A 22,496-nucleotide genomic window follows, 5' to 3' on the forward strand; every position below is an offset into this window, starting at 1 on the left:
ACCTGTATTTTTTATAAGTTCTTGTTGTTGAAGTACTCCAAGAACTGGACAGTCTGGGATTTGTAATCCACAGCTGTTTTGCCACAGGGTGGCCAGGGTGTCACAATATTCTGAGGGGGAGCTGCATCCAGTTCTGTGTAAACCAGGTGGGGATGCAGCAGCAATGAGCTCCGAGGGAGCTGGCAAGAGAAAATGCTGTAGGATTCATCACCTCTTTCTGTAAAAAGACAAAGCCCTGTCACATCTGGGCCTGTCTGCAGAAGTGTGTTCTGCATCCCTCTGTAACAATTAGGGCTTGCATTCCTCACTGTAATTACTGTGATTTTATGTGTAATTAAATACATAACTTAAAATGTACCTCTAGAGGGATGTATCTGACTCTAGGGGCAACTTGGGTCAAATAACATATCTCCAGAAATGATTGGTGCTGAGGAAGGCAGCATGGATGTGATGTCTGATGTTTCAGGAGGTTTACTTCAGACTCATTGGACTGACTTGACAGAATTCTATTTGAGGAGTTAATATCCTTAGGAATACTCCTTTTTCCATTATACCCACAGGCCAAACAGCAAAATAGGGGGGTTTGCCTTTTAAATGTTTTACTCTGAACTTACTGGAGTTTTAAATGTTCTTTGTGCTCAGAAACAGCGCAGCTGCTTTTGATTGTATCTGATGGAAGAGGCCTTTTCTTGGAAGGCAAGGAACGGGTGACAGCAGCAGTTCAAGCAGCTCGGAGTGCCAATATCTTTGTTATTTTTGTAGTGTTGGACAACCCTAATTCCCGGGTAAGTGAACAAGGGAGAAGTATTCAACTGCAGTGAATGAGAAACTGATACAAATCCTTTTCTTGTCTTTTGTATGCCATACAGCTACCTTATCTTTTGTAGAGGTCAGAGATACTGAACCCAAGTGCAGTTTTCCACGTCTGTCAGATCTACCATTTCTTCCTACTGTGCTTTTTATCTTTTGTATTTAAAAAAAAAACCCTCTGCTTCCATGCCACAGAAAGGCTAAGAGCTCCCGTCTTCAAACGGAATGCTTGTAGCTCTTGGCCACCAGGGAAGCAGCTGGCAGGTTGACAGATTTGGAGCTTGAGAGATGCTTTGTTCCATCTCAGCTCTGATTCAGCTTGATAATTTCTGACAGCAGTCCCCAATTGACATGACAGCTGGAGCCAGTATGAGATTAAACATTAGACAGAAGGGAGTGTGTGAGAGTTATTTAGTGCCTCAGTTGGGAAAGCTGAGTTCTGCATCTAGTAATGGGGGAAGAAAACTTTAGATATCCTTGTATGGGAAGCTGAAATAAATGGGAATGTTTCAGGAAGGCTCTGTAAGGTAGTAAGTGAGCAAACATAAGCCTGATAGAGAATTATGTGGTAAAGACTCTTAATTTTTTTGTTTGTGTTTTCTTCCTGTATCTTTATTTTTGCATACAAAACTCATCTGCTATATTTAGTGTTGAAAAACTAACAGTTCTCTTGCTGACAAACAGCTGAAAGGTTCTGATGAAACCTGGCTGTAGTATCAAGCGAAAATTCTGGGTGTCTTTCATAAGCTTTTTTTTCTGGGGAAAAAAAGGTATTTTCTGTAACCTTTATTAATTTCTGAGCTGCAACACTGAGCAACTGAGAAGTTACTTTACAAGAAGCACAGCTGGAGTTTAATCTGATTTTTGTCTTTGTAGTATTTGCTGAAATACTGTGAAGTTGCTAAAGAATCTTCTGTTAGAGCACTGCACAAATATGAGTTGAACTCAGCACTAAAGAGCTTACAGACTCTTGGGAAGGCATCAAATTAATGAAACTTAAGTGCCAGCAGTAAACTCAAATCGTAATATGCTAAGAAAAGACAGAATTTATTTACGGAATTTGTTATTGCAGAAGCTTAAGCTTAGTCCCTGCTAACCTATAATTCATGGATTAGTACACTTTTATCTAAAAGGGCAAAAGAATTTAACTGATGTTCAGCTTTTGATCTGATTTACCACTGAACACTTAGAGCTTTTAATCTTAAAAGTATTTTATTAACTTTTAATCTAAGGGGGGAGAATTATAAGTACTTAGAAAATAGGGTAAATTCTATCAGTGATCATAGAATATGTGTGTCATTTAGTAGTAACATCAGCACTTTTTTTTACAGGATTCTATTTTGGACATTAAAGTACCTATATTCAAAGGACCTGGAGAATTGCCTGAAATCAGGTCTTACATGGAAGAATTCCCATTCCCGTTCTACATGATCCTTAGAGACGTGAACGCGCTCCCAGAAACTCTGAGCGATGCCCTCAGGCAGTGGTTTGAGCTGGTGACTGCCTCGGACACTTTTTAGACTTTGTAGACAAGGTCAGGACCTGATTGCTGCTGCTGAACTGCTGAAATACAAGAAACTGCATTTCATGGGAGGGGTCATAAAGCTCTTCCTGACTGGGATTATCCTGTGGGAGCTGCCCTGGGGCAGAGGCTGTGTAAGAACAGAATGGTTTGGGTGCATCCTCCCAAGGTGTCAAGAGGACAATTATGCAATGGTGAGACTGTCTCCTGCTATTCCCATAAGAAATGTAAAACTTGTCTCAAATTCTCTTGTAATAACTTATTACCTTGAAAAAAAAATGCATTTGTAATATTAATAGAGGTAATATTATTCCTGCCGCTCCCTCCCTGCCGTAAGTAAAACCAATCTTGTTCCTAGGAAGGCATTTCTGCATTAGAAGTTGAGGTGTCTCACAAATAAAGCCTTCTCCAGCATCACCTATGTGGAGATGCCGCTGAGGGGAAGGAAAGAGTGAGGGACCAGGAGAGGCGCAGATGGTTTTAATCAACCAAAAAAAAAAAAAGTACTTGAATACTTGCAACTATTCTGCGGTTTTAACGCATGATTTTTAATTATTGCCGATTTTTGCCTGACGATAGCAGCAGGGAGTTTTCTGAATCACGCCATATACGCTGATCCCTGCCTTACCACTTTACACTGTGAAGTTTGCCCCGTCCGAGGCAGGCGTTGGGGATGTTTCATAAATCACGGACGTGATTTTTCATTGCAAAAGCTATGCATCTTGTATCGTCTATACTAATAAAAAGAGGTACCACTCTTTGTAATTACGACGTCTGCGCCTTGAATTGATCAAAGCTGCAACAACCCGACCCGGCCGTGAGTGCCGCGGTGACGCAGGAAATGGCGGCCTCGGCCCCGCCCGCGCGGGGCGGGCTCGGCGGCCCCGTGGCGGGGCAGGGGCGGAGCCGCGTCATGGCGGCCGGGAGGCTCCCGCCGGCCGCGCTCACCCTCAAGCAGGTACGGGGCACGGGGGCTCGGGCCAGCTGCGTCCTGTACAAACCATGGGGAACTCGGTGGTTGTTTAAATACCCCTCGAAGCAAAACGCCGAGGGCGCAGCTCGCAGCAGTGCCCTGGAGCGGTGGGCAGACTTCCCTCTCTCCTTGGCAGTTCCTGAGGCGGCAGCAGGTCCTTCAGTTGTACCGCAAGATCCTGCGGGCCATCCGGGAGGTCCCTGCTGAGCAGGATCGCCGCTACTTAAAGGACTGGGCCAGGGAGGAATTCAAGAGAAATAAGGATGCTACAGAAGAGGTGAGGATAGGGAACCCGCCACTCTGATCGCCTGGCCTCGGGCATGGTCACTGCACCGTCCTGTCCTGTCCTGTGTCTTGGCCTTTGTTTTGTAGGTGTCGCTTCCGGACTGGTGAAAAGTCCCCTGTTACTATTCCCTCATTTATGTGGAGAAATAATCCAGCATCTCTAAATATTATCCCCCCTCTTAGCAGTAGTGATGTTTCTTAAATTTCCAGAGAATAATCTGGAATTAAAAACCTGAACAACAAATACTGTACTTACTCAAATCACAGATCAGGAAAAATGTGTATATATATGGCAACTAACACAAACCTAGTGATAGTCAAGCTTTTTATAGCTTTTTCTTTTTTAGCTTTAATTTCACTTATATTCAAGCAGAATACAATCAGATGGAATGGTTAAGGATGTGAAGCAAGTGTGAAATGCAGAAACCTTCACATTTCTTGTACCTATCCTGTTCTCTGCTTCCTAGTTCATTCCCTGTTCTAGCCAGTGTCCAAGGTGGCTGAATTATGCAGACAAAGCCTTAGAGCCCTTAGGTAATGTTGAGAGAAACCAGCACCTGCTGTGTAAAACCCATCTCCATAATGCTCATGTGCTGGTCTCAATGCTGGCTTGCAAAGTCAATACACACAGGCATAAAGAAAACATTATTAGGGGTTTGAATCCTCTTTTAAACTGAGTATTAAAGCAAAGCTACAAACAAATACATTGTTAAGGAACTGGAGAAAATGAATCCATTTATTTACCTGATTTTTAACCGTCTCAGTGTTATGTCACAGAAAGAAGTAAATGACAGTAGTCCCAGTAAGAGTTATATGTTACTGAATGTATTTTAATGCATTAAAAGTCTCTGTGTATGTATAAAACCCATGCTGTGTACAGATGTACAGTTCACTAGATTCCATTCTGTTTTACAGGATGCAATCAGGATGATGATTACTCAAGGCAACATGCAACTTCAGGAACTTCAGAGAACACTTAAGCTGGCAAAATCTTGATCTGCATATTGTTGACAGTTTAATTTTTATTTATTGCAAATAGGCACAGTGTTTTTTTCCAGAATGTGGTTACAATGGCAGCCTTTGCTGGCAACCTGGTAATGTTTGAAGGAGAAATCTACCACAGTGGGAGTTTTGGTTTTCCCCCTTCCCCAATCCATTTCTCAGTTTTGCTACCCTCAGAAGTGGAAATCACTTGGACACAAAGGACATTAAAGAACTGCATGGATGATGTACCATGTGCTGCAGGAAAAGCAGAAAGCACCAAAAATTACAGTTAAAACTGCTGTGTTAATGCCAGTGCAATGGAAAATAAATATATGCCAGATTATTTTGTCTGCTTTTCACTATGGTAGCTGTAATTGGTAATACTCACAGTGACAGCTGTTCATGTACTGTACTAAGGATTTTCACCAAAATTTGTGATTAAAAAAAGAATTTGGGATATATTGGCCTATATATTGTACAATATAAATATATAAAAATATATATTTATATTGTATATATAATAGAATATATAGAACAATATATTGTTCTATATATTCTATTATATAGAACAAACAAACATTAAAAAATGTTTTGTGTGTAGATGTTGTTTTTCAGTAATAGCTAAATAAAACTTGAAAGGGGAGGTCTGTATTTATGAAAATGGGAGATTTTAGCTCCAGAGATGTTTATTACCAGATACCTTCAAACTAGTATTTAAAAGTCAATATATAAAGAAAAATTACAGGTAGGAAATAATAACTGCAAAAGTTGTGGTTTGTTTATTCAAATATTATACTACTCCACTTCTAATTGTTACCTTGCAACTGTTCTCACTTTCCTTGAGCTGTGGTGTATCTTTTTTTTCCATTTAATTTAAAAATGGCGGGATGAGCTGGGGATTTTCCCCACAGAACTAGACAGGCAGCAGTAGATTGATGCCTTACTATTTTAATTTGTGATCCAAGATATGCAGGATCTCTTCCCTCTTCCATTCTGCTATTGTAATTCCCTTGAGGAGAACCCCTGTTTCAAAGGTGGTTTTCTGCAGAGTTGCTGAGCTGCACAAACTGGCAGCAAATCTGGTAAATAGGTATCACCACTGGCACCAGGGAAGGGACAGGACAGAATTCCAGGCTACAGGAGGAAATAACCCCAGTTGAGAGCAGGAGCTGTGGTTCAGATCTGTATAGACTGAAGCCTCTGAGCTTCAATCAGTCAGTGAAAAATATATATCTAAAAACGCTTCATTAAAAATTTACATTTTATTAACATTTTCTGGTCGAACAGACTGACAGAACATTTTTGTGTTGGGGATTTATTTTTCATGTTAAGAGAAAGTGCTGCTTAGAAAGGTATTTTGACTGAACAGCCATAACCACTGTTGGCTGTTACCACAGTAGCCTTCAGCTAGTGCTTGGATTTCTGTTCCTTAATCAGGAGGCTGTATCCTGCTGCCTCACCATGGTGCTTTCCTTTCAGAGCCCAGAGCATGCATTACCCCTTTGACTCCCAGTTTGTACATTTTCAGGTTGTGGGTATGTAATCCAGAGCTAGGACTGACAGACAGGGCCCTGGACAGATGTTGACGCCTTGAGTGCTGCTGCCATTCATCTTCACTGTTCTGTGGGCTTGCCAAGTGTAAAACTGCCAGCCAGAAGTTTAAAGAGTCCAAGTACAGCCTGTGAGGGTAAGTAAATTTACCTGAAGAGACAGGTAGGTAGGTCAGAGCTGTTTTACAAAGTCCTTCACAGTTTTGAAGAAGGGAGGGGTATAGAAAGGAATTAGCAGAAAATGCTTCTCTTTCTTTTACTATACACTCACTGGCTTCAGAGAACCTCTAAAATCAGTAACCTGCAGCCTGGTTACTGCCTTAGATTACTTGGTAATTACTTGGATTTACTTAAATTACTTGGACTTAGGAGTGTGGTCCAGTGTGGTCTGTATGGAAAGTAGAGCTAAAGCCACAGCCTCTCCCTTGAGCTTGGGCAAGCTCAGGAGTGTGTGTGTGATCTGTGCACAACTCAGCCCTGTAACTTCTGAAAGGGGCACCTGCACCAGCCAACAGACAGCACTCAATCCCTGCAGCCTCCCTCTGCACAGGTGGCAGATTCCACTTCTGTGTTTCATAACCACAAACAAAAAGCTTAGAAGTTACAGTCCAAAATTCTGCTCCCCCTTCAGAGTCAAGTGAGGCAACTGTGTCAGTTTTCTGTGGCTAGAAAATGTTACACCACACATTTCTGAGCAACACTTACTTTAATTGCTTGGCAAGACATAACTTCATCCAGGTGATACAAAACTTCAATAGCATGCTTCTGCATTCCTACTGTAGCTCAAACAAAACTGTAAACATACCAAAGTGTCTATGTTAGACTACAGAAGTCAGAGCAAGAAAACTAGTATTTCCATAGCTGCAGATACACTTCTTCTGTGATGATAGTGCATTAATAGGAACTTAAAAAGTATTGTTATATAATACGACTTTTTTTGCTTTGTACATCTGCTAAGAAGACAAAAGCTTAATTACTAATTAGTGAATGGCATTCTTCAACACTGTAAAGTATTTTGTATTGATTTTAGAGCTCCTTAGTACAGAAAAAAAGTATTTTCCTCCTTGGCATAACAGTACCATCTGTGTTGGAACTGATTTTGAACAGTTGTTCTATCATGATCTGGTAAGTAAACTTATATTTCTAGCAGAATCTGATGGAGCCTTCTCAGATGTGTAAGGAGGAAACTCTAAAGGGTGCAACTCTATGCAGATGCAATAGTTACAGTGCCTTGAAATTATCTGGAGTCTGTCAGCGTGGACAACATTGGTGAATGAAAGTTCTGATTTTATAACAAAATACAGTGATAAAGCTTTTAAAATGTTGAGTGCTGTTTTGTGGGACTGTTTGTCCTAAAACCTGTGGACTCATCAGGGCCTGGTCTTCTTTTTAGAGACAGAAGGGAAAAAAACGGGAGGAACCATTCAGAAGAAAAAAGGTAGACAGTCTGGGCAAGGTGCCTGGGAAAAAATCCTGACTGCAGAAAAATAAAATTTGAATTCAGGAAGCCAAGCTTTCACTTCCTTAGATAAAGGACTTTTTCAAGCTTCTTCAATAGTAGACAATTTAGCCATTTCCTGCTTGAAGGAAAAAAAGATTTATATAAAACATTCAACCTAAAAAACAGACCATGGTTACAGTAAAATACTTGTCATCCATGCCCTAAACAAAATTCTTAGTCAGATTACTGGAGTAGAGCCCCAACAATAGTGTAATCACAAGGAGCTCTGCAAGCAGGACACCATTAGAAAAAAAACAAATGAGATTTAGCACTTGTTTTAATAATGGAAAACCAAGAGAAAAGCAAAGTGAAGCTTCTGTACCTATTGGGATGATTTGCCCTAGCATGTCCCTCCATGGTTGCCTGCCCTCTCCCAGCTGGAAGCCTGCATCTGTCTGGGCTTGTACTTGGACTGGGTTCTTTAGCTTCTCTCCTGACTAGAGAGAGGCCCTGGCCCTGGGAGTATCTAAAATAGGATCAATAGCCCTTCATCACTAAGTAATTCTGTCAAAAACTTTCAAACATCTTGGATTTATTTCAATACTGGTAACAACATGTTTACGTGTATCATACAGTAGAACTGTCTAGTCTGTGTCCTGTGTGGAAGTAAGGGAATTCCCTTTTCAGAAAGCAGTTTTGGTTACTAATGCAGTTTGGTTTCAAGCAGCATCTGGAAACTGAGAGTGCAATATTGACAGACTCTTGAAAATAACAAAGAAAGGATCTAATCTGCAGCATCTCTTCATTATCAATATAGTTTGCATATGAACTCTCCTCAGTTATGGAGTTTCCAAAGTTATTTCTACTCCTGAAATAGAGTGTTGTGTTTGGATGTAACAGGCACTACAAATATCTATCAATATTCCCAATTCCCATAGAGCAGGTTCCAAAATGAGTCCTGTTGTTTGATTAGCTGCCTGGCAGGTGCTAGCTCTCTTTCTGCACCTTAGTCCTTAATTTGCTCAGCTCCTCTTCCAAGCATTTGATGTGCTCCTTGAGCGCAGCTTTGTCCTGCTGCGCTCTCTGGTTGGCTTGGCACCGGGCTTCTTCTATCTTCCGCTCGTACCACTTCTCCATCTGCGTGGAGACGGCCTCGAAGAAGTACTGGGTTATCTCCAGGGCCTGGGAGGTGTCTCTGAGCGGAGGGGCAGGCGGGCCCGGGGGCTGCTGCTCCTGGCCCTGCTGTGCCCCCCCGTGGTGCACAGCTTTGTGCCTCGACTGCCCACTTTTGCTGGACTTCTTCGTCTGAGTTCCTTTGTCAAGGAAGTAGCCGCTCTGTGGTTCAGTCTTTGCAGGTTCAGTCACTGGCCGCAAAGCAGCTTGAACTTTAACATGTCTTAATTTGGAGCCCGAAAGCTCAGAGGAGGGCAGCTCCTGCTGGAACCTGTGGAATGTGCTGGCACTCACAGCTTTGTCCTTTGGCCTGACATCTTGAGCAGGGGCAGAAGAAACTGGTCCACCAGCCACTACCTGTTGCTCTGTACCTATAGAACAAATTATAGACAATATATTAAGAAAAGCTCTGGGCATTTATTTTAGCACTCAGAAGACCTCGTTGTTTGATGAATGATGGGGTTTTGTATGTACCTTGTACAGGCTTATATTAGTTTATCACATCTTCAGAGTCAGGTGATGTAACAGAAAGTCATTAAAGGAGAAAAGCTGGCTCAGGCAAAGAAGTGCTGCATTGCAGCTGTGGATCTACAGATGGACAACAGCCAAAGGACATAAATATTAGCCAAAAATTCTTCACTGTGAGGCACTGGCACAGGTTACCCAGAGAAGTTGTGGTTGCCCCATCCTCAGAAGTGTGCAAGGCTAGGCTGGATGTGGCTCTGAGCAACCTGGTGCAGTGGAAAGTGTCCCTACCCATGTACCCATGGCAAGGGGGTTAGAACGAGATGATCTTTAGGGTCCCTTCCAATCAAAACCATTCTGTGACTTCATCAGAAGGCCATGTAACAACTATCAATCTAGATTTCCAAAGTAGGGTCTGTCTGCTGATATTTATGAACTCCCTCCTTCTACAAAACTTGGAAGTCCCAGAAATTTTGGAAAGGTCACACATTTCTATGCTTTGGACTGTTCCAATACAGAATAGCTCACACTCAAGCACCACAAGATCTCTTATATGCCTTTCTATTTGATGGGGCATCCATGCCTGTTCACTTTGCTTGGTGTTTGGGGGACATTGTATCTTACAGAAGCCAGGGCTCAGATAGCATTCGGCTTTGCTGTGGACACCTGGCCTTTCTGCACATTTCTTTTTTTTTTTTTTTCCTTCAAAAGCTTCCAGGGCCAAGAGTTATTCAAAGCACCAAAGGACTTTTGCTTCAAAGACATAGCAGAAGCATCAGGAACAGTCAGTGGAATTCCACTAAGCCACCTCTTAAAATATTCCCAGTGGCTGCCTTGAAGTGTATTCATATCCCAAGACATCAGCCATATGGAGGGGGGAAGCACACCACCAGAATTATGTAGTATTAATAATACAAGTATTAAAAAGTTAATCAGTTAATGAGCTCACCCTTGAAGGAATATGACAGTTAAGTACCTGATGTGGTTGTACCCAATGCTCCATCTTGTTTAATGCAAAAGTGTTGCCCAAAGCTTTGTTCTGGCATCTGGACTCTGCTCCTTCCCCCATCTTCCAAGAGGCTGTTTGGAAGTGTGATGTAGGAATGCTGGTGGGAGCCCTCTGACTGCAGCACAGGCTGGTTGGCTTTACAGTCCTTGGCACTGTTGGGGTTGTTGTCAGTATCCAGGGTCTCAGTGAGAGACTCACAAGTGGACAAAGTTGATTTTGGTCTTGATGACCTGGAATCTCCAGAAAGCTTGAGCTCCAGATTCTGAATCTTCAACAAGCACCAGGTCTTCAGCTCATCAACCAAAGAAATCTATCAGAAAGAGACTGTAAATTACACAATCCCATTATGACATCCTGTGGTTTCTGGGCTGCTGAGGACATGTGGCAGGGACTCAGAGAAGCAAGCTGGGTATCTATGGGCTTAGACTCCCTGTTCAGATGGGCATGCTGCCACTGGGCATATTTAAAGGAGTCCAGATCAAAAAAGGTGGAGAACTGTGCTAAGCTAGTGAGCTTATGAAAGGCAGTCTCTTTAGTCCAAGCTACCACCCCTTAGATATGAATATTCTATTTCCAATTCAACTCTGAGTACTCTATCAGGGATGACTTGTTTAATCATACAGTCAGTGCTACTTTCTAAGTGCAAGGTACACCACATGGTCATTTTTTAAGAGTGAAATTCAAATTAGACCCTTCTGGGAGACAATTATACAATTTATACAATTACCAACCTCTGCTTCTCTGTTCATTCAGTCATAAAGGTGAGTCCCCCACTAAATGATAAATCAGTAACAGCTTTCAAATTACACAGATGCTTAATAAGTGTCAGCTGCAGATGCATTAAAATAATTTAAAATAGGAGTAGCTCTTTTCACCCTGTTGTTCATATGACACCATGAATTTAGGTCAGGCCCTCCTAGGCACAAGGATATTTAGTCAGTGTGTTTAAGAAAGCCCAATTCTGTTTTTTCAGGTGTTTCAATTAGACCTAACTGAGCAGAAACAGCTGACATCACTTAATTCAGTTCAGTGATGTATCACTCCAGCATCTTGTGTCTTAAATGGAGATTACAAGGAAATGGAGTACAAGCCTACATGTTCAGAAGCCAATACAAGACTTACGTCTCTTATAAAATAAAAATTAAAGCTGACTTCGTTTGGAGAAGAGTGTTTGGTGGATATTGGATCCAAGTATCTTGATCAGTATCCTATGCAAGGATTATCACAGCTCTATTAGACAGTCAGTCTTTTTACATGGATTTGGAATGGTCTTACAAACACTCATGACGTTTTCCTAGCACAAAGTGTATTTCTCAATTCTTGGAAGAATACCAATAAATGAGAAAATGAACTGTATTTTAAATTCATCTGTTTGAGTGGAGAAACACAAATTTCTCAGCAGGTTTGAAATGGTGAGTTTTTGCAGGAGCTGGATCTCTATGGGAGCAGTTGTTCTTGTCCTGCTGGTTGAACAAGCATACCAAAAAGGACTTTCCTATTGGCAGTAATACACAGCTTGGAGATGGTGCTGTGTTGGTAACATCAGAGGAAAAAACTTCAGCCTTTTAATACATGGGGAGGAAAAAGATCAGATGGAGAAGAAGGGAGAGATTCCCAGGGCCCACAACCAAACGGAGGAGAAGGAACAACACAGATCTTTGTCTTTTTTACTATTTGGATATGTCCCTGCATACTCTCTAATGAAGCAAAAGCTGAAAGCTGAACCGTGAAAAATTTAGTGCTGGAAATTTTTGCAAATCACTATGTTAGAAAAATGATATTTTGTTGTAGATCCCACACTAGAGATGCACCAAATTAAATTACAGCAGTGGGACTGGATTTCACGTTCCTCATTTCTAATGCAAAAACATCATAAATTTGGTTTAGTGACTAAGATGGTGGGTAGGAATAATTTGGTCTTTGAAGCTCTTTTACCTGTTTTAACAGACGTGACACATCTCTGATATTTTCTGCCTGCTGGAATGAAACTCCGGAGCTGACCTGCCAGGGGACAGAGTTAGAGGGAGTGGCTGTGTGAAGCCCTACCTGCCGCTTCTCCCCCTCACTCTTCTCCAGCTCCGTGTGCTGCTGCAGGCGGTGAAGGCACTCTGTCCTCTCTGCCGACAGCCGCTCGGCCATCAGCTTGTCCAGAACTCGGAGCTGTGGGGAAACACTGGGCAGCTGAGATCATCTGTTAGAAACCAAACTCCCATCTGGGAACCCTGTAAATCAAACTACAGTCTGGCTTTCAGTCTTGGTTTCTAGCAATGCTGCCAACTACTACTAGATGTAGCTTGCGAAGAGGCTCAATCACAAAGTCACCAATGAATAACTATTAAATTAAAAATAAAAAGTAATTTAGAGGATCTTGATTCAATGCATACATAATTCAGCAAGAGGGATTTTGACAATTATGAACTGATTAGTCATAGGACTGCCTTCTTTCCCTCTTAATGGCTCAAGCCCTTAAGATTTCTTGTCTAAAGAAGCACCAGAAGCCACTTAAGACATTAAATGTGTTTTTTTCTCAAGACCCTAGTTTGCAACATCAGTTCCCAGTGGAATGTCACAGTTCCCTGGACTTGAGTATTAGAGTTCAGGTTTGCTTTTACAACACAAGAAGCAAAAAATGAATCATTGCAATGAAAATATTAATGAAGTTTAGGATATGTTTCTAAATCATATAGGCGAGCAGAACTTCATGTCATGTACTTACTTGATGTTGAGTTTTGCTTTCCATCTGGCCCAGCTTAATATTCATTTTATCTTGTACTGTCCCAAGCTCAGCTTTTATCTCTTCCACTGTTGCATCCAGCTGATTCTCCAGTTTATTTATCAGGGGCTCACACCGACATCCATTTATGGGTGCCTGAAAGGAATGATGATGATACATTTACTTGCTACACCCCACCCTCTTAGCACACTTGGAACATTATCACAGCCTCCTTCAGTCAGTCCTGGGTTCTTCTATCCCATGTACTATATCTCACCCTCCTGACAGTATCTTACAGCAGCTCAGCAGATGGGCTGTTAGTTGAAAAAGCACAGCCTACACAGGGATTGATTTGATGTGTATGGACCCACCCTAATACAGCAGTGTTGATTTCACTGGGGCTACAAGCAGCACTGAGCTCAGAGCCTCTGTGCTGGCTGAGGGAATACCACCACACAGGCCTATACCCTGTGTCTCAATGCTGTAATCTCAATGCTGTAATCCAATACTGGATGGCAAGCCCTCTCTGCTTCTGTTTGCCCTCACCCTTCTGGCATTCAGCTGCCCCTTGCCTGCTGGGCACTCCTCTGCCTGCCTTTGACTCATGTGACACCATCCTATGGCCCCTCTGCAAGGGCAGCTGCAATGACCACATCTAAATCTCTCTGGGAGATGGTCAAAAAAGGCCAGCAGGACAAGCAAGGACAGCTAAACCTCATCAGCTTCCTCTGCAGCCCAAAGGCAGAAAGTGGCTCCTTCAAGGGCTGTGCCAGTAGCCCAAGGCAGCTGCTCTGAACTCTGTCTGCAAAGGAGCTTCCCTCTCTTCTTTAGCCCCACAGCAATGTTTCATAACTTGGGGGTTATTCCCTTGGCAGGGAAAGGTGGGTGGTTTGCTGAGTACTAAAGAAAGCTTCAGAAGTACATGTACTTCAGAAATTATGTTTGCTATTCATGGCCTCAGGGCATCAAAGAAGACAGACAAGCAAAAAAGAAAAGGAGAGAGGAGTGTCATGTATTTCAGGAAATACTGTATGGGAGTCTAGCGCTATTAAACGAATCTTTGTGAACAGATGAGATTCGTGTACAAGTCCTGTCTGCTTTCTGCACCTCTCTACTCCCCAAGTCCTTCTGCACCTCTCTGCTCTTTTATCCCTTTAATGTATGAAAGGTCCTCCAGCCTTCCCGATGTCTGCTAGGATAATTCCATAGTGCCCCGTCTGGAAATTTCTCAAACATTACATGGAGAGGTTGGAAGACAGTAAACAGCCAGTAAAACCTTAGAAGTCTGACTTCAATGGTCTTCAGAATCTGCTGAAATTCTGAACTACAGGAAGGGACTTACAAGAGCTGATGGATGGATGTGAGAAGCTAAGGAAATGAAAGGATAGACCTTCCAGGAGTACAGGAGGGCAATATTAAAAAAACAACAATACAGATATCTACAGTGTCTACAGGATAATTTAATGTCTGTTCTTATGCTTTCTTATAAATGTGTACTGGTAATTAATTGTATAAATTGACTAAAATATTATTCTCCAAACTGGAATAAATGCACGTGGCCTGGTAGCTCCAGGTTTATTTGTTTACCAGTTTCTATAGAAATACTGCCCCCAGTAAACATAGAATACCCAAAGACATGTTGCAAAACCCAGAAAGAAATGGAACAAAATCTATTACTCAGCCTCTTGGTTTAGGTAGTAAGCTTTTGGTGCTCACACAGAAAATTTCCAAGGGAAAGCAGTTTCTTCTGTCAGAACTCTAAATATTCCAAAGTATATAATGAAATTTCTCATGCCATTTCCAATCACCCTTTACCTTTGCAGATCAGAACTACTTAAGTATGTCTTCTTTAACAGGCACAAAACCAGCTTATTGTTTGCCAGACTTCAGGCCAAAATGCAGCTGAAGCCCAAGCAAGGAAAACCAATCCCAAGCCATGATTTCATGTCCCTGAGAGTGCAGTTAGTGGAGCATATTTTCCATCCATTACCTGTGTGCCAGCTCCCCAGGCTGCTGGCAGTGTGTCCCTCTGGGAGGGCAGTGGCTCACCTGCATCACCTTCCCGTCCTTCCCTCGGTAGAGCGTGTAGAGCTGGTAGGCTCGGACCTCGTGGGGAGGGGGTGGAGAGGAGCAGTGGTGTTTGCTTCTGCGCTTAGGCACGTTCTTCTGGGGCTGAGGGAGTGCCTGCTGGTCAGCTGGGGAGATGGGGTCTGAGAGTGCTGACACCTGCATAACACACACACACACAATGTTTTGCCTACATGAGCACCTTGGTAAACTATTCCTGGTAGGAATGGGACAAATTTATTGTGACAATTACAGCAAAAATCACTTTTATCTGAAGATTATCTCTGCCCCAGGAGCATGGTGGGGCTGCTGCCCCAACACACCAAAGGGACCCACACCACTTCTGAACAGCTATCCCTTCTTTCTCTCTGCTGTTTTAAATCTATTTATACCTTTTCCTTTGGCTTTTTCTTTTTGCTCTTTTTCCCTTTGGGATCTGGTGAGGCTGACCGGGGTTTATCCTTCAGGTTGTTCTTCCTCTCTGGGGGCTGGTCGCTGCTTGGTGTGTCATCAGCAGCTGAGACACTGCCCTGCTTGAAGCAAAGACAGGGAGTTCAGAGCAGTTGTAGAGATGGGGAAAAGGAGCCTCTTCTTCAACTGCCCAGCTTTAAGCTGCTCTGCACATGTGAGTGGGAAATGCTTTAGCAGCAGAGCATGGCAAACTGCCTTGGCAGCTGCTGGGGCCATGCACAGTGATGGCTCCAAACAGACTGTGTCCTAATGGGTTTTGGTGACAGTCCCCCCTTACAGCAGATCCAGCTGGTAATGCCAGGCTGTACCTTGCTCTGCACCACTTCATCCCGTGGCACCGACTGAGCCCTCCTTTCCTCCTTCAGTCTCTCTCTCTTCTTCCTCAGGCTTCTCCCACGGTTAAAACGCGAGACCTGAAGACAGACCACACTGTTACTCAGTGATGTCATGCTCTTTCCTACCACAGAAGACAAGTAACAGAGCAGACCTTTTCCTTTTCTGAAAGGCAAGAGATAAAGGAGAGTGCACTGCCAGATGGACACTGATGAGCCAAGCAACGTGGGTGTTTATGGCTGTGAAAACACATCAGCACTGAGCTCAGTCTGTTGGAGCACTCTGCTGTCCCCTAGAAGGGTGAGCACCTCCTCTGCTGTCTTTGGGCTGGTTCCCAAGCGAAGCCCAGCCCTTTTCATGCAGAGGTGACCAGGATTGTGCCTGGTCTCATGCCCTCCTGCCTTCTGGCCTGAAGAGCATTGCAGAATTTCACACACAGCTGCGAAGTATAAACAGGACATAAACATTTTGTCCCTGTTGCAAAGCATCCTCCAGTGCTAACCACCCTTCTGGGGATAGGATATGTCAGAGGCAGGCAGCAGAGAGACACAACTCAGGAGCTTCAGGGTACAGGGCAACTTTCTAACCCCTGGGCCACTGCAGGGTACAAGTGCCTCTGAACAAGTGCCACCCTCTGCCAGTCAGGACACAGAGACCTCTGACAGCACTTCATGCTGAGGCTTAATCTGCACACCTTGCTCGCTTTGGAGGCTGAAAGGCTCTATGTCAATAGATCTGAGCCCTGCCCACCATGCCAGCAGAAATGTAGGAACCTTTCACAGCAGAAGACAAGGAACAGGGGATGCAGCCTCCCAAGATTAAGTGGCCTCAGTTCCATGTGTATGTGTGTGTTGGGGAGAAGATGTGTAATGTACCTGTGATGCTTTAGTGAGCAGGAGCGCAACCTCGGGGTTATTGTGCTGTCTGGCAACCTCTAGAGGGGTCTGGCCTGCCTGAGAGAAAAAAGAAAACAGCACTTCCTTCAAAACACAAGCTACTGGAAACATGACATTTCTCCAACCAAGTTCAGTATATACTCTGTGCACAAAAGTGACTAATTGCATTAATTTACCCAGATATAAATCAACACTTCACAACCAAGTATTTTCAACCAAGCCTATGAGGAATGTTGAAGAGACTCTACATCAATATAAAATACCAAAGAAACTCTGTGTCCTGCTTACATTGTTGACAACGGATGCATCAGCCCCTGCCTCCAGCAAGAGCTTCACCACCTTCTTGTGATTTAGAGCAGCAGCTACATGGAGTGCAGTATCCCCTGCCTGCAAGTCAGAAAGCAGAAAACAAACTTGTGACACTAGTCCTTGTGTCTTACCCTACAGAATTCACACCTCCCTAAAAAATGCTCAGAGATGAAAAAAAACTACACTCGCTGATGCAACAACTAAGCTTAAATAAGGCCTGGTCAATAAAAAATGACTGACTGGGGAGGAAGATGACAGGAGGGGGTAAAGAGCTACTTCAGCCTGGGTTTGAGAAATGCAGCTGGGGCGCTGGTGATCTGATTTATCTAAACCAAGTGACACATGATGCAGCTTGGAGACAGCCCAGCTCTACCTCCAGTAAATGGATACAACATCTGAGGGTAGAACAAGTTTTCCCACTACAGCCTTCTCTTCTTTTTTCCCCCCCAGGTTTGATTATTTGGCGTGCAGGTGGTGATGTATCACGTTACTCAGAAATACTCAGGTAAGTACTGGCAGCGAGATGGTTGGCATGCTCTTGCCAGGTTTCCTCAAGAAGAACAGATTTTGGATCAGAGCCAGGAGGCAGTCTGGGTCCAGCACTAACACACTGCCCTGCCCTTGTCCTGGTGCAGTGAGGTGAAGACAGCCGGGATCAGATTTGGGCACTGGTAACAGAGCCAGCAACTGTTCAAGTGGGACTGGACACGTGTGTACAATGCCTTCCTGTCCCCCTGGTCTTGCATCTGGCCTTCATAAAATTAGATTTCCTGAGGACTAGTGCCTGTTGCTAACTTAGATGAGGTGTACTCCTAAATTAAATCATTCTGTGGGCAAAAATGGAACAACTTCAGGTAGTGCTGGGGAATGAGGGAAAGGGATGTCTCTCTGGGCTAGGTTCACACCAGTTGATCTTAATATTCAGTAGCTCATTTTGCAAGTTAAAAAACTCATTTCCAAATGAAATTACATAGTAAATTTCACATGCTGAAACCTATTTTGTTTGCTGTAATATCTCATCGTGAAGAAAGAACATTAAATGTACAGTTCAGAAAACATCTTTATGATCCTCAATTACACATGGAAGATTTCCCAGGAACATGAGAAAGCATGGTTAAGCACCACATAATATGTTTATTTAGCAGATTTAAAACGTTTTAATGTACCAATTTCATTCCCTTCTACTACCCAATTAGGCTATGCTATAGGTACAGCAATCAGTTACTTCCCTATAAAACAACTCTGGATGATTAATCCTAGGCTGGACTGATCATTACTTTGAATTTAGAGCATGCTTTGTCTTCACTTTTATGTCCTCTTAATTCCCCCTACTGCAAAATGCAGCAAAGAAAAGTATTCCAGAGGAATTTGCACTTTAGTAGCATCTAAATGTCAGTGAGTTGTGCTTCACAATGTCTCTGTAATGGCTATAAGATCATTAAATCACCTCATAAATAAGCAATGCTTTAAAGAAATAATGCAAATGCGATGGCAAAATAATAAACCACTGATATGCCATTACTTTAAGGCTATTCTTAAAAGCTTAGGCATTTGGTGGTACAGTGGAACACACAGAGTGAAGCAGGATTACTTGGGTAGGAATTCCTCTTCCCAACAACTGGCCATATGCAAAGGGCACAGAGTCACAATGAGGTTCATGCACTGACCTGGTTCTTTTCATGGACAGAACAGAAAGCACTGAGCAGCACCCTAATGATGGGCAAGTGATTATAACGAGCAGCCACATGCAGACAGGTATCTCCTGCCTGCAAACAGAAACAAAGCTCTGAGCATGTAATCACTGTGAGAAAGCCTGTACTCATCATGATGTTCAGGGATGAAATAATCCTATTAAATCAGAAAGAGCAGTAAACACCACACACCTCCACAGAATAGCAATGCTGTCTTTGCAGTACAAAATCTGCTATCATGGGTGGGAAAGTTTAGCAAGAGCTGGGGTCAGGCAAGGTGGGAGCATGAACTCTTTAACCATTGATGGGAAATACTGGAAAAATAAAATGCTATTTTACTGGCTTTTAAACCCTGAGTTAGTTATATTTTCCCATTAAATCTGTTCTTCTGAACCACAACCCAATGCAATTTGGAATCTCAACTTGGGGTTGCACATAATGTAGAAAACATGAGTGGCAGCATTCTCATGAAGGGTAGCACTTGTACAGCTGAGCCTGGGAGCTGCACAAAACCCCACAGGTTTCCATTTCTCTGCCCACTTTGTTATCAAGCAGGGCAAAAATATCTGGTTTCCTTTTGTAGATTGTTTTTATTTTTCTTTATCTATCTGCCAGAATCATTATAAAATAGGAGGAAAGCTGTCTGAAGCTGAAGCCACCTTGAATCTACCTCATTTGAGAGATAGACACACAGTGTATGTGATCTGCAGATCTGAAGCCTTTCACCATTGTCTGTGCAACAGCAAAACCCCATTTGGCTCCTTCTATCCTTGCTCAAGAGATGGGTACAAGTAGTGAATCACTCAATCCTACCAAAAGTATTCCTGTGCATGGTGAATACAAGTAGTGGGGTTTTTTCAACATAATTTATAATAAAAAACATTGCTTAAAGTCTTTCTGAGTATTTCTACAAGTTAAAGCAATATACCTAAAAGGAAGTCACACAAAAATGAACATTGTTATTTCCAAAACTCACATTATTTTTGAGGTCTGCTCGAGATCCTCCAAGTAACAAAACACGAGTACTCTGGGAATGGCTATTCTGGCAAGCCAGGTGAAGAGGTGTGTTACCTGCCTTAGAGAAATACAGGAAAATATAAAAGCCATATTTAGATATTGGACATAAGCATTAAAATATAAAATCTCACAGATCTTTGCTAAAGAAGATCCACCCAAGGGTGGGAAATTGTTGTTTTCCCAAAGATATGAGAATGAACTTGGAGACTGAAATCTCCACTTCCTTCTGGCAGTGGCTTACCAGGGATATAATAAAGGCACAAATAGGACAGTATAATGATATCTGCATTGGTCAAATCTGTTTACAGGAAGAAAGAACTCTAGAAACTGTCTCATTCATTAGTCTCAAACAGCAGTATTAAATACTTAATTTAAAGAACTGTAATTCTTGTGCTTTGGGTTTCCCCACGCACAGACACAAAAAACCAAACTGCCATGGCATGGGATCTTTGATCCCAGCCACAAATGTTGCAGGGTATTGAGCAGACCAGGGTCACAACTCCTGTCTCCTTACAATTGTAATACAAACCAGCTTGAAGTCTGGCTGGGTCTGCAGGTGCTCTCACTGGGCAGGATACAGATTTTAGGCTACCAAGAAGCTTTGGTGTTCAGAAGGCACACCAGTCTCTAGCCAAGATGAGAAGGGAGGGCAAAAAGCCTCCCAAGCTGCAGAGAATCACGTGCTATGGTTCCTCAAAGAAGAAAATGTGCAGAAGTAGACAGAAATCAAAGAAGTGCTGGCTTGTGTATTGTCTTTCTAACAGGGTGAATGATTTTATTGGTCTGACAAGTTTTTTTCTGGCAGCACTTGGTTTTTGTTGGTCTGAAAACATTCAGGGTTTTTGGCTCTTGGGAGCTAGAAATTAAATCACCTCAGGTAAAAAGGTTTACCAGGCTTACTACGCTGTCTGTTCACCTTGATTTTGTCCTTTGATTTGTCCCCCTTGCTTTCAAGACACAGATCAAAGCTGCAGGGTTTGAATTACAAAAGCCAACTCTCAGATGTGGTCTTAGGTCTTCACTTCCATATTATAGACCTGAATATGAGTGTGTGTCAGGCTCTAAGCTGAGGCAGACATGAACATTTCTCTTCTCAGCTAAATTGTGTTTAAGTGTCAATTTTTTTCCCTCAGAGGTTTATCTCTGCAATGCCTTTATCATTTACTGTTTGGCAGGTTGGCCCTGGTGGGAAGGCAGAGGTCCTGTGCAGCAGGTGAGGACTTCAGTTCTGCAAGAATGGCAGTGCCAAGGGTCAGAGCTCACAGAGTGGCTCATCTGGCTCATCTCCCATGGGGTGACAAATCTCTCACCAACTTCTGAGAGGGAGAGAAGCTCCAAGTTGTACCAGTCTGGGAATCTTCACTGAAATGTACAGACTGATGAAGAATCTAAAAATAAGGATCTATGACTGATCTCACTGGATGATCTGTCAAAGCAGAAAAGGTTTTATTAAGCCAACTTAAATAAAAATAAACCTTCAGGGTGACTACTGTGCAGGAGAAATACCGCTACCCAAAACACAGTGTCAAATCCTTCCCATCTTCTGGTGCTTCACAGGTTTGGCAAATCTAGCAGCCCATATCTGTCCCATCCATCCAAAATGACACAATACCCAGGTGTAAGTCAACAGCCTGTGGGATGCTCCTGCCCATGGCACTCAACCCTGGCTGCCAAAAAAGCTGACAGAATGATAATGCCTTGTCATCAGTAACACAAAAAGCTGAGAGAACAGAGAAACCATTTTGGGATTAAGTAGACTTAAGCTCTTAATTTTTCTTGAAAACAAAGGTAAAAGCACGTGCAAGCATGCATGATTCCCACATTTTTCAGCAGCTCCTGAGAATATATCTTGTCCATTAAAAACCACCCAAAGAGTAAAATGCAAAGGGAAGACATCAAAGACTAGCACAGGAGCTGCTCAGGCAGCATTTAAGTTTGCCAGTCATATTTCAGCCATCAACCCTGCTGAGTTGTTTTGTGCACATACTTTCCCAGAGAGGTTGCCTCCAGCTGACATAAACTGGAATTTAAGCTAAATCTTCTAATTCCCTGAGGCACCCAAGCATGCAGGATAACCAGACTTGCATCTCAAGCCCACACCTTTGTACAGAAGTGTATGTGTATACACAGACAAGCGTATCCAGGGACAGGAGCAAAATGGCTCACAAGGCTTACAGTCAAGTATGGGAAGTTTTCTAAAGTACCCTTGATACAAATCTAGATGGACATTACAGCAAAAGTAATTCCAGTAAATAAAAAAATGGTAGTTGAAATAATACAAAAGAAGGAATACACATAAAATAATGTCGAAGACGATGACATTGCAGCCCACAAAGTCACCACAACTGTACAAATATATGCTTCTATAGTGCCTATACACACATGCACATACAGAAACACTGTGCCCAAGCATCATGCCTTTTTACTCTAAACCTTAGACTTTGACCAGCTGTCTCCTTTCTTTCCCAGCCCTCTTTCAGTTGCTGTTTTAGAGGCACATTTACCAAAAATGCTCAGAGATCGCCCTAAAGCAATCCCAAAGCCCTCTCCCTGTCACGCAGGGCACTGTGATCTGACCAATCCAGCAGCACAGCTGTCCAAACCCTGACTCTGCTCACACTATGGGCTGCTACCACCCTTTTCTGGATTATTCCATTAACTTCTGAATTACTGAATTGAAGTGCCCCTCAGTTATAACAATTCGAGTGGAACTAAAACCCTTTACTTTGTTATTTTTTCCTCTAAATGGCTCTCAAGGTATTATAAATACCAAAAGGAACATAATCC

At 42.7% G+C, this 22,496-nt stretch overlaps 3 protein-coding genes across 13 annotated transcripts in view; 2 read left to right on the top strand and 1 right to left on the bottom strand.

Moving 5' to 3' along the window:
- Positions 1–3,097, top strand: part of MDN1 (midasin AAA ATPase 1) — a 94,621-nt gene extending 91,524 nt beyond the window's left edge. For both annotated transcript variants that reach the window (XM_054629679.2, XM_077174773.1), the window contains exons 101-102: positions 643–785; positions 2,142–3,097. In XM_054629679.2, coding sequence (XP_054485654.2) covers positions 643–785; positions 2,142–2,330 — 332 coding nt within the window. In that variant the 3' untranslated portion in view covers positions 2,331–3,097. The remainder of the gene's footprint in view (positions 1–642; positions 786–2,141) is intronic.
- A 39-nt stretch (positions 3,098–3,136) lies between these two features.
- On the top strand, positions 3,137–4,917 carry LYRM2 (LYR motif containing 2). The gene is made up of 3 exons (XM_054629368.2): positions 3,137–3,290; positions 3,442–3,582; positions 4,506–4,917. Exons 1-3 carry the CDS (start codon positions 3,174–3,176, stop codon positions 4,584–4,586), a joined length of 339 nt encoding a protein of 112 aa, XP_054485343.2. The 5' UTR covers positions 3,137–3,173; the 3' UTR covers positions 4,587–4,917.
- Positions 4,918–6,811: 1,894 nt separating this feature from the next.
- ANKRD6 (ankyrin repeat domain 6) overlaps positions 6,812–22,496 on the bottom strand; it is an 86,803-nt gene continuing 71,118 nt past the window's right edge. For 4 of the 10 annotated variants that reach the window (XM_077174765.1, XM_077174766.1, XM_077174767.1 and 1 more), the window contains 11 exons: positions 19,669–19,767; positions 18,669–18,767; positions 16,981–17,079; positions 16,672–16,749; positions 15,772–15,876; positions 15,385–15,525; positions 14,975–15,151; positions 12,929–13,081; positions 12,148–12,372; positions 10,180–10,522; positions 6,812–9,109 (listed from right to left, as the gene is read on the bottom strand). In XM_077174765.1, the coding sequence (XP_077030880.1) occupies positions 8,553–9,109; positions 10,180–10,522; positions 12,148–12,372; positions 12,929–13,081; positions 14,975–15,151; positions 15,385–15,525; positions 15,772–15,876; positions 16,672–16,749; positions 16,981–17,079; positions 18,669–18,767; positions 19,669–19,767 (2,076 nt within the window). In that variant the 3' untranslated portion in view covers positions 6,812–8,552. The remainder of the gene's footprint in view (positions 9,110–10,179; positions 10,523–12,147; positions 12,373–12,928; positions 13,082–14,974; positions 15,152–15,384; positions 15,526–15,771; positions 15,877–16,671; positions 16,750–16,980; positions 17,080–18,668; positions 18,768–19,668; positions 19,768–22,496) is intronic. The other 6 variants (XM_077174771.1, XM_077174770.1, XM_077174764.1 and 3 more) reach the window with 5 other exon arrangements.

This window comes from Agelaius phoeniceus, chromosome 3, assembly GCF_051311805.1.
Source record: "Agelaius phoeniceus isolate bAgePho1 chromosome 3, bAgePho1.hap1, whole genome shotgun sequence".
In the NCBI taxonomy this organism is placed as follows: Eukaryota; Metazoa; Chordata; class Aves; order Passeriformes; family Icteridae; genus Agelaius; species Agelaius phoeniceus.

Coding starts and splice junctions, on each gene's coding strand:
- LYRM2 (XM_054629368.2), top strand. CDS start 3,174: ATGGCGGCCTCGGCCCCGCCCGCGCGGGGCGGGCTCGGCGGCCCCGTG. Junction 3,291..3,441: donor CCGCGCTCACCCTCAAGCAG/GTACGGGGCACG, acceptor TCTCCTTGGCAG/TTCCTGAGGCGGCAGCAGGT. Junction 3,583..4,505: donor ATAAGGATGCTACAGAAGAG/GTGAGGATAGGG, acceptor TCTGTTTTACAG/GATGCAATCAGGATGATGAT.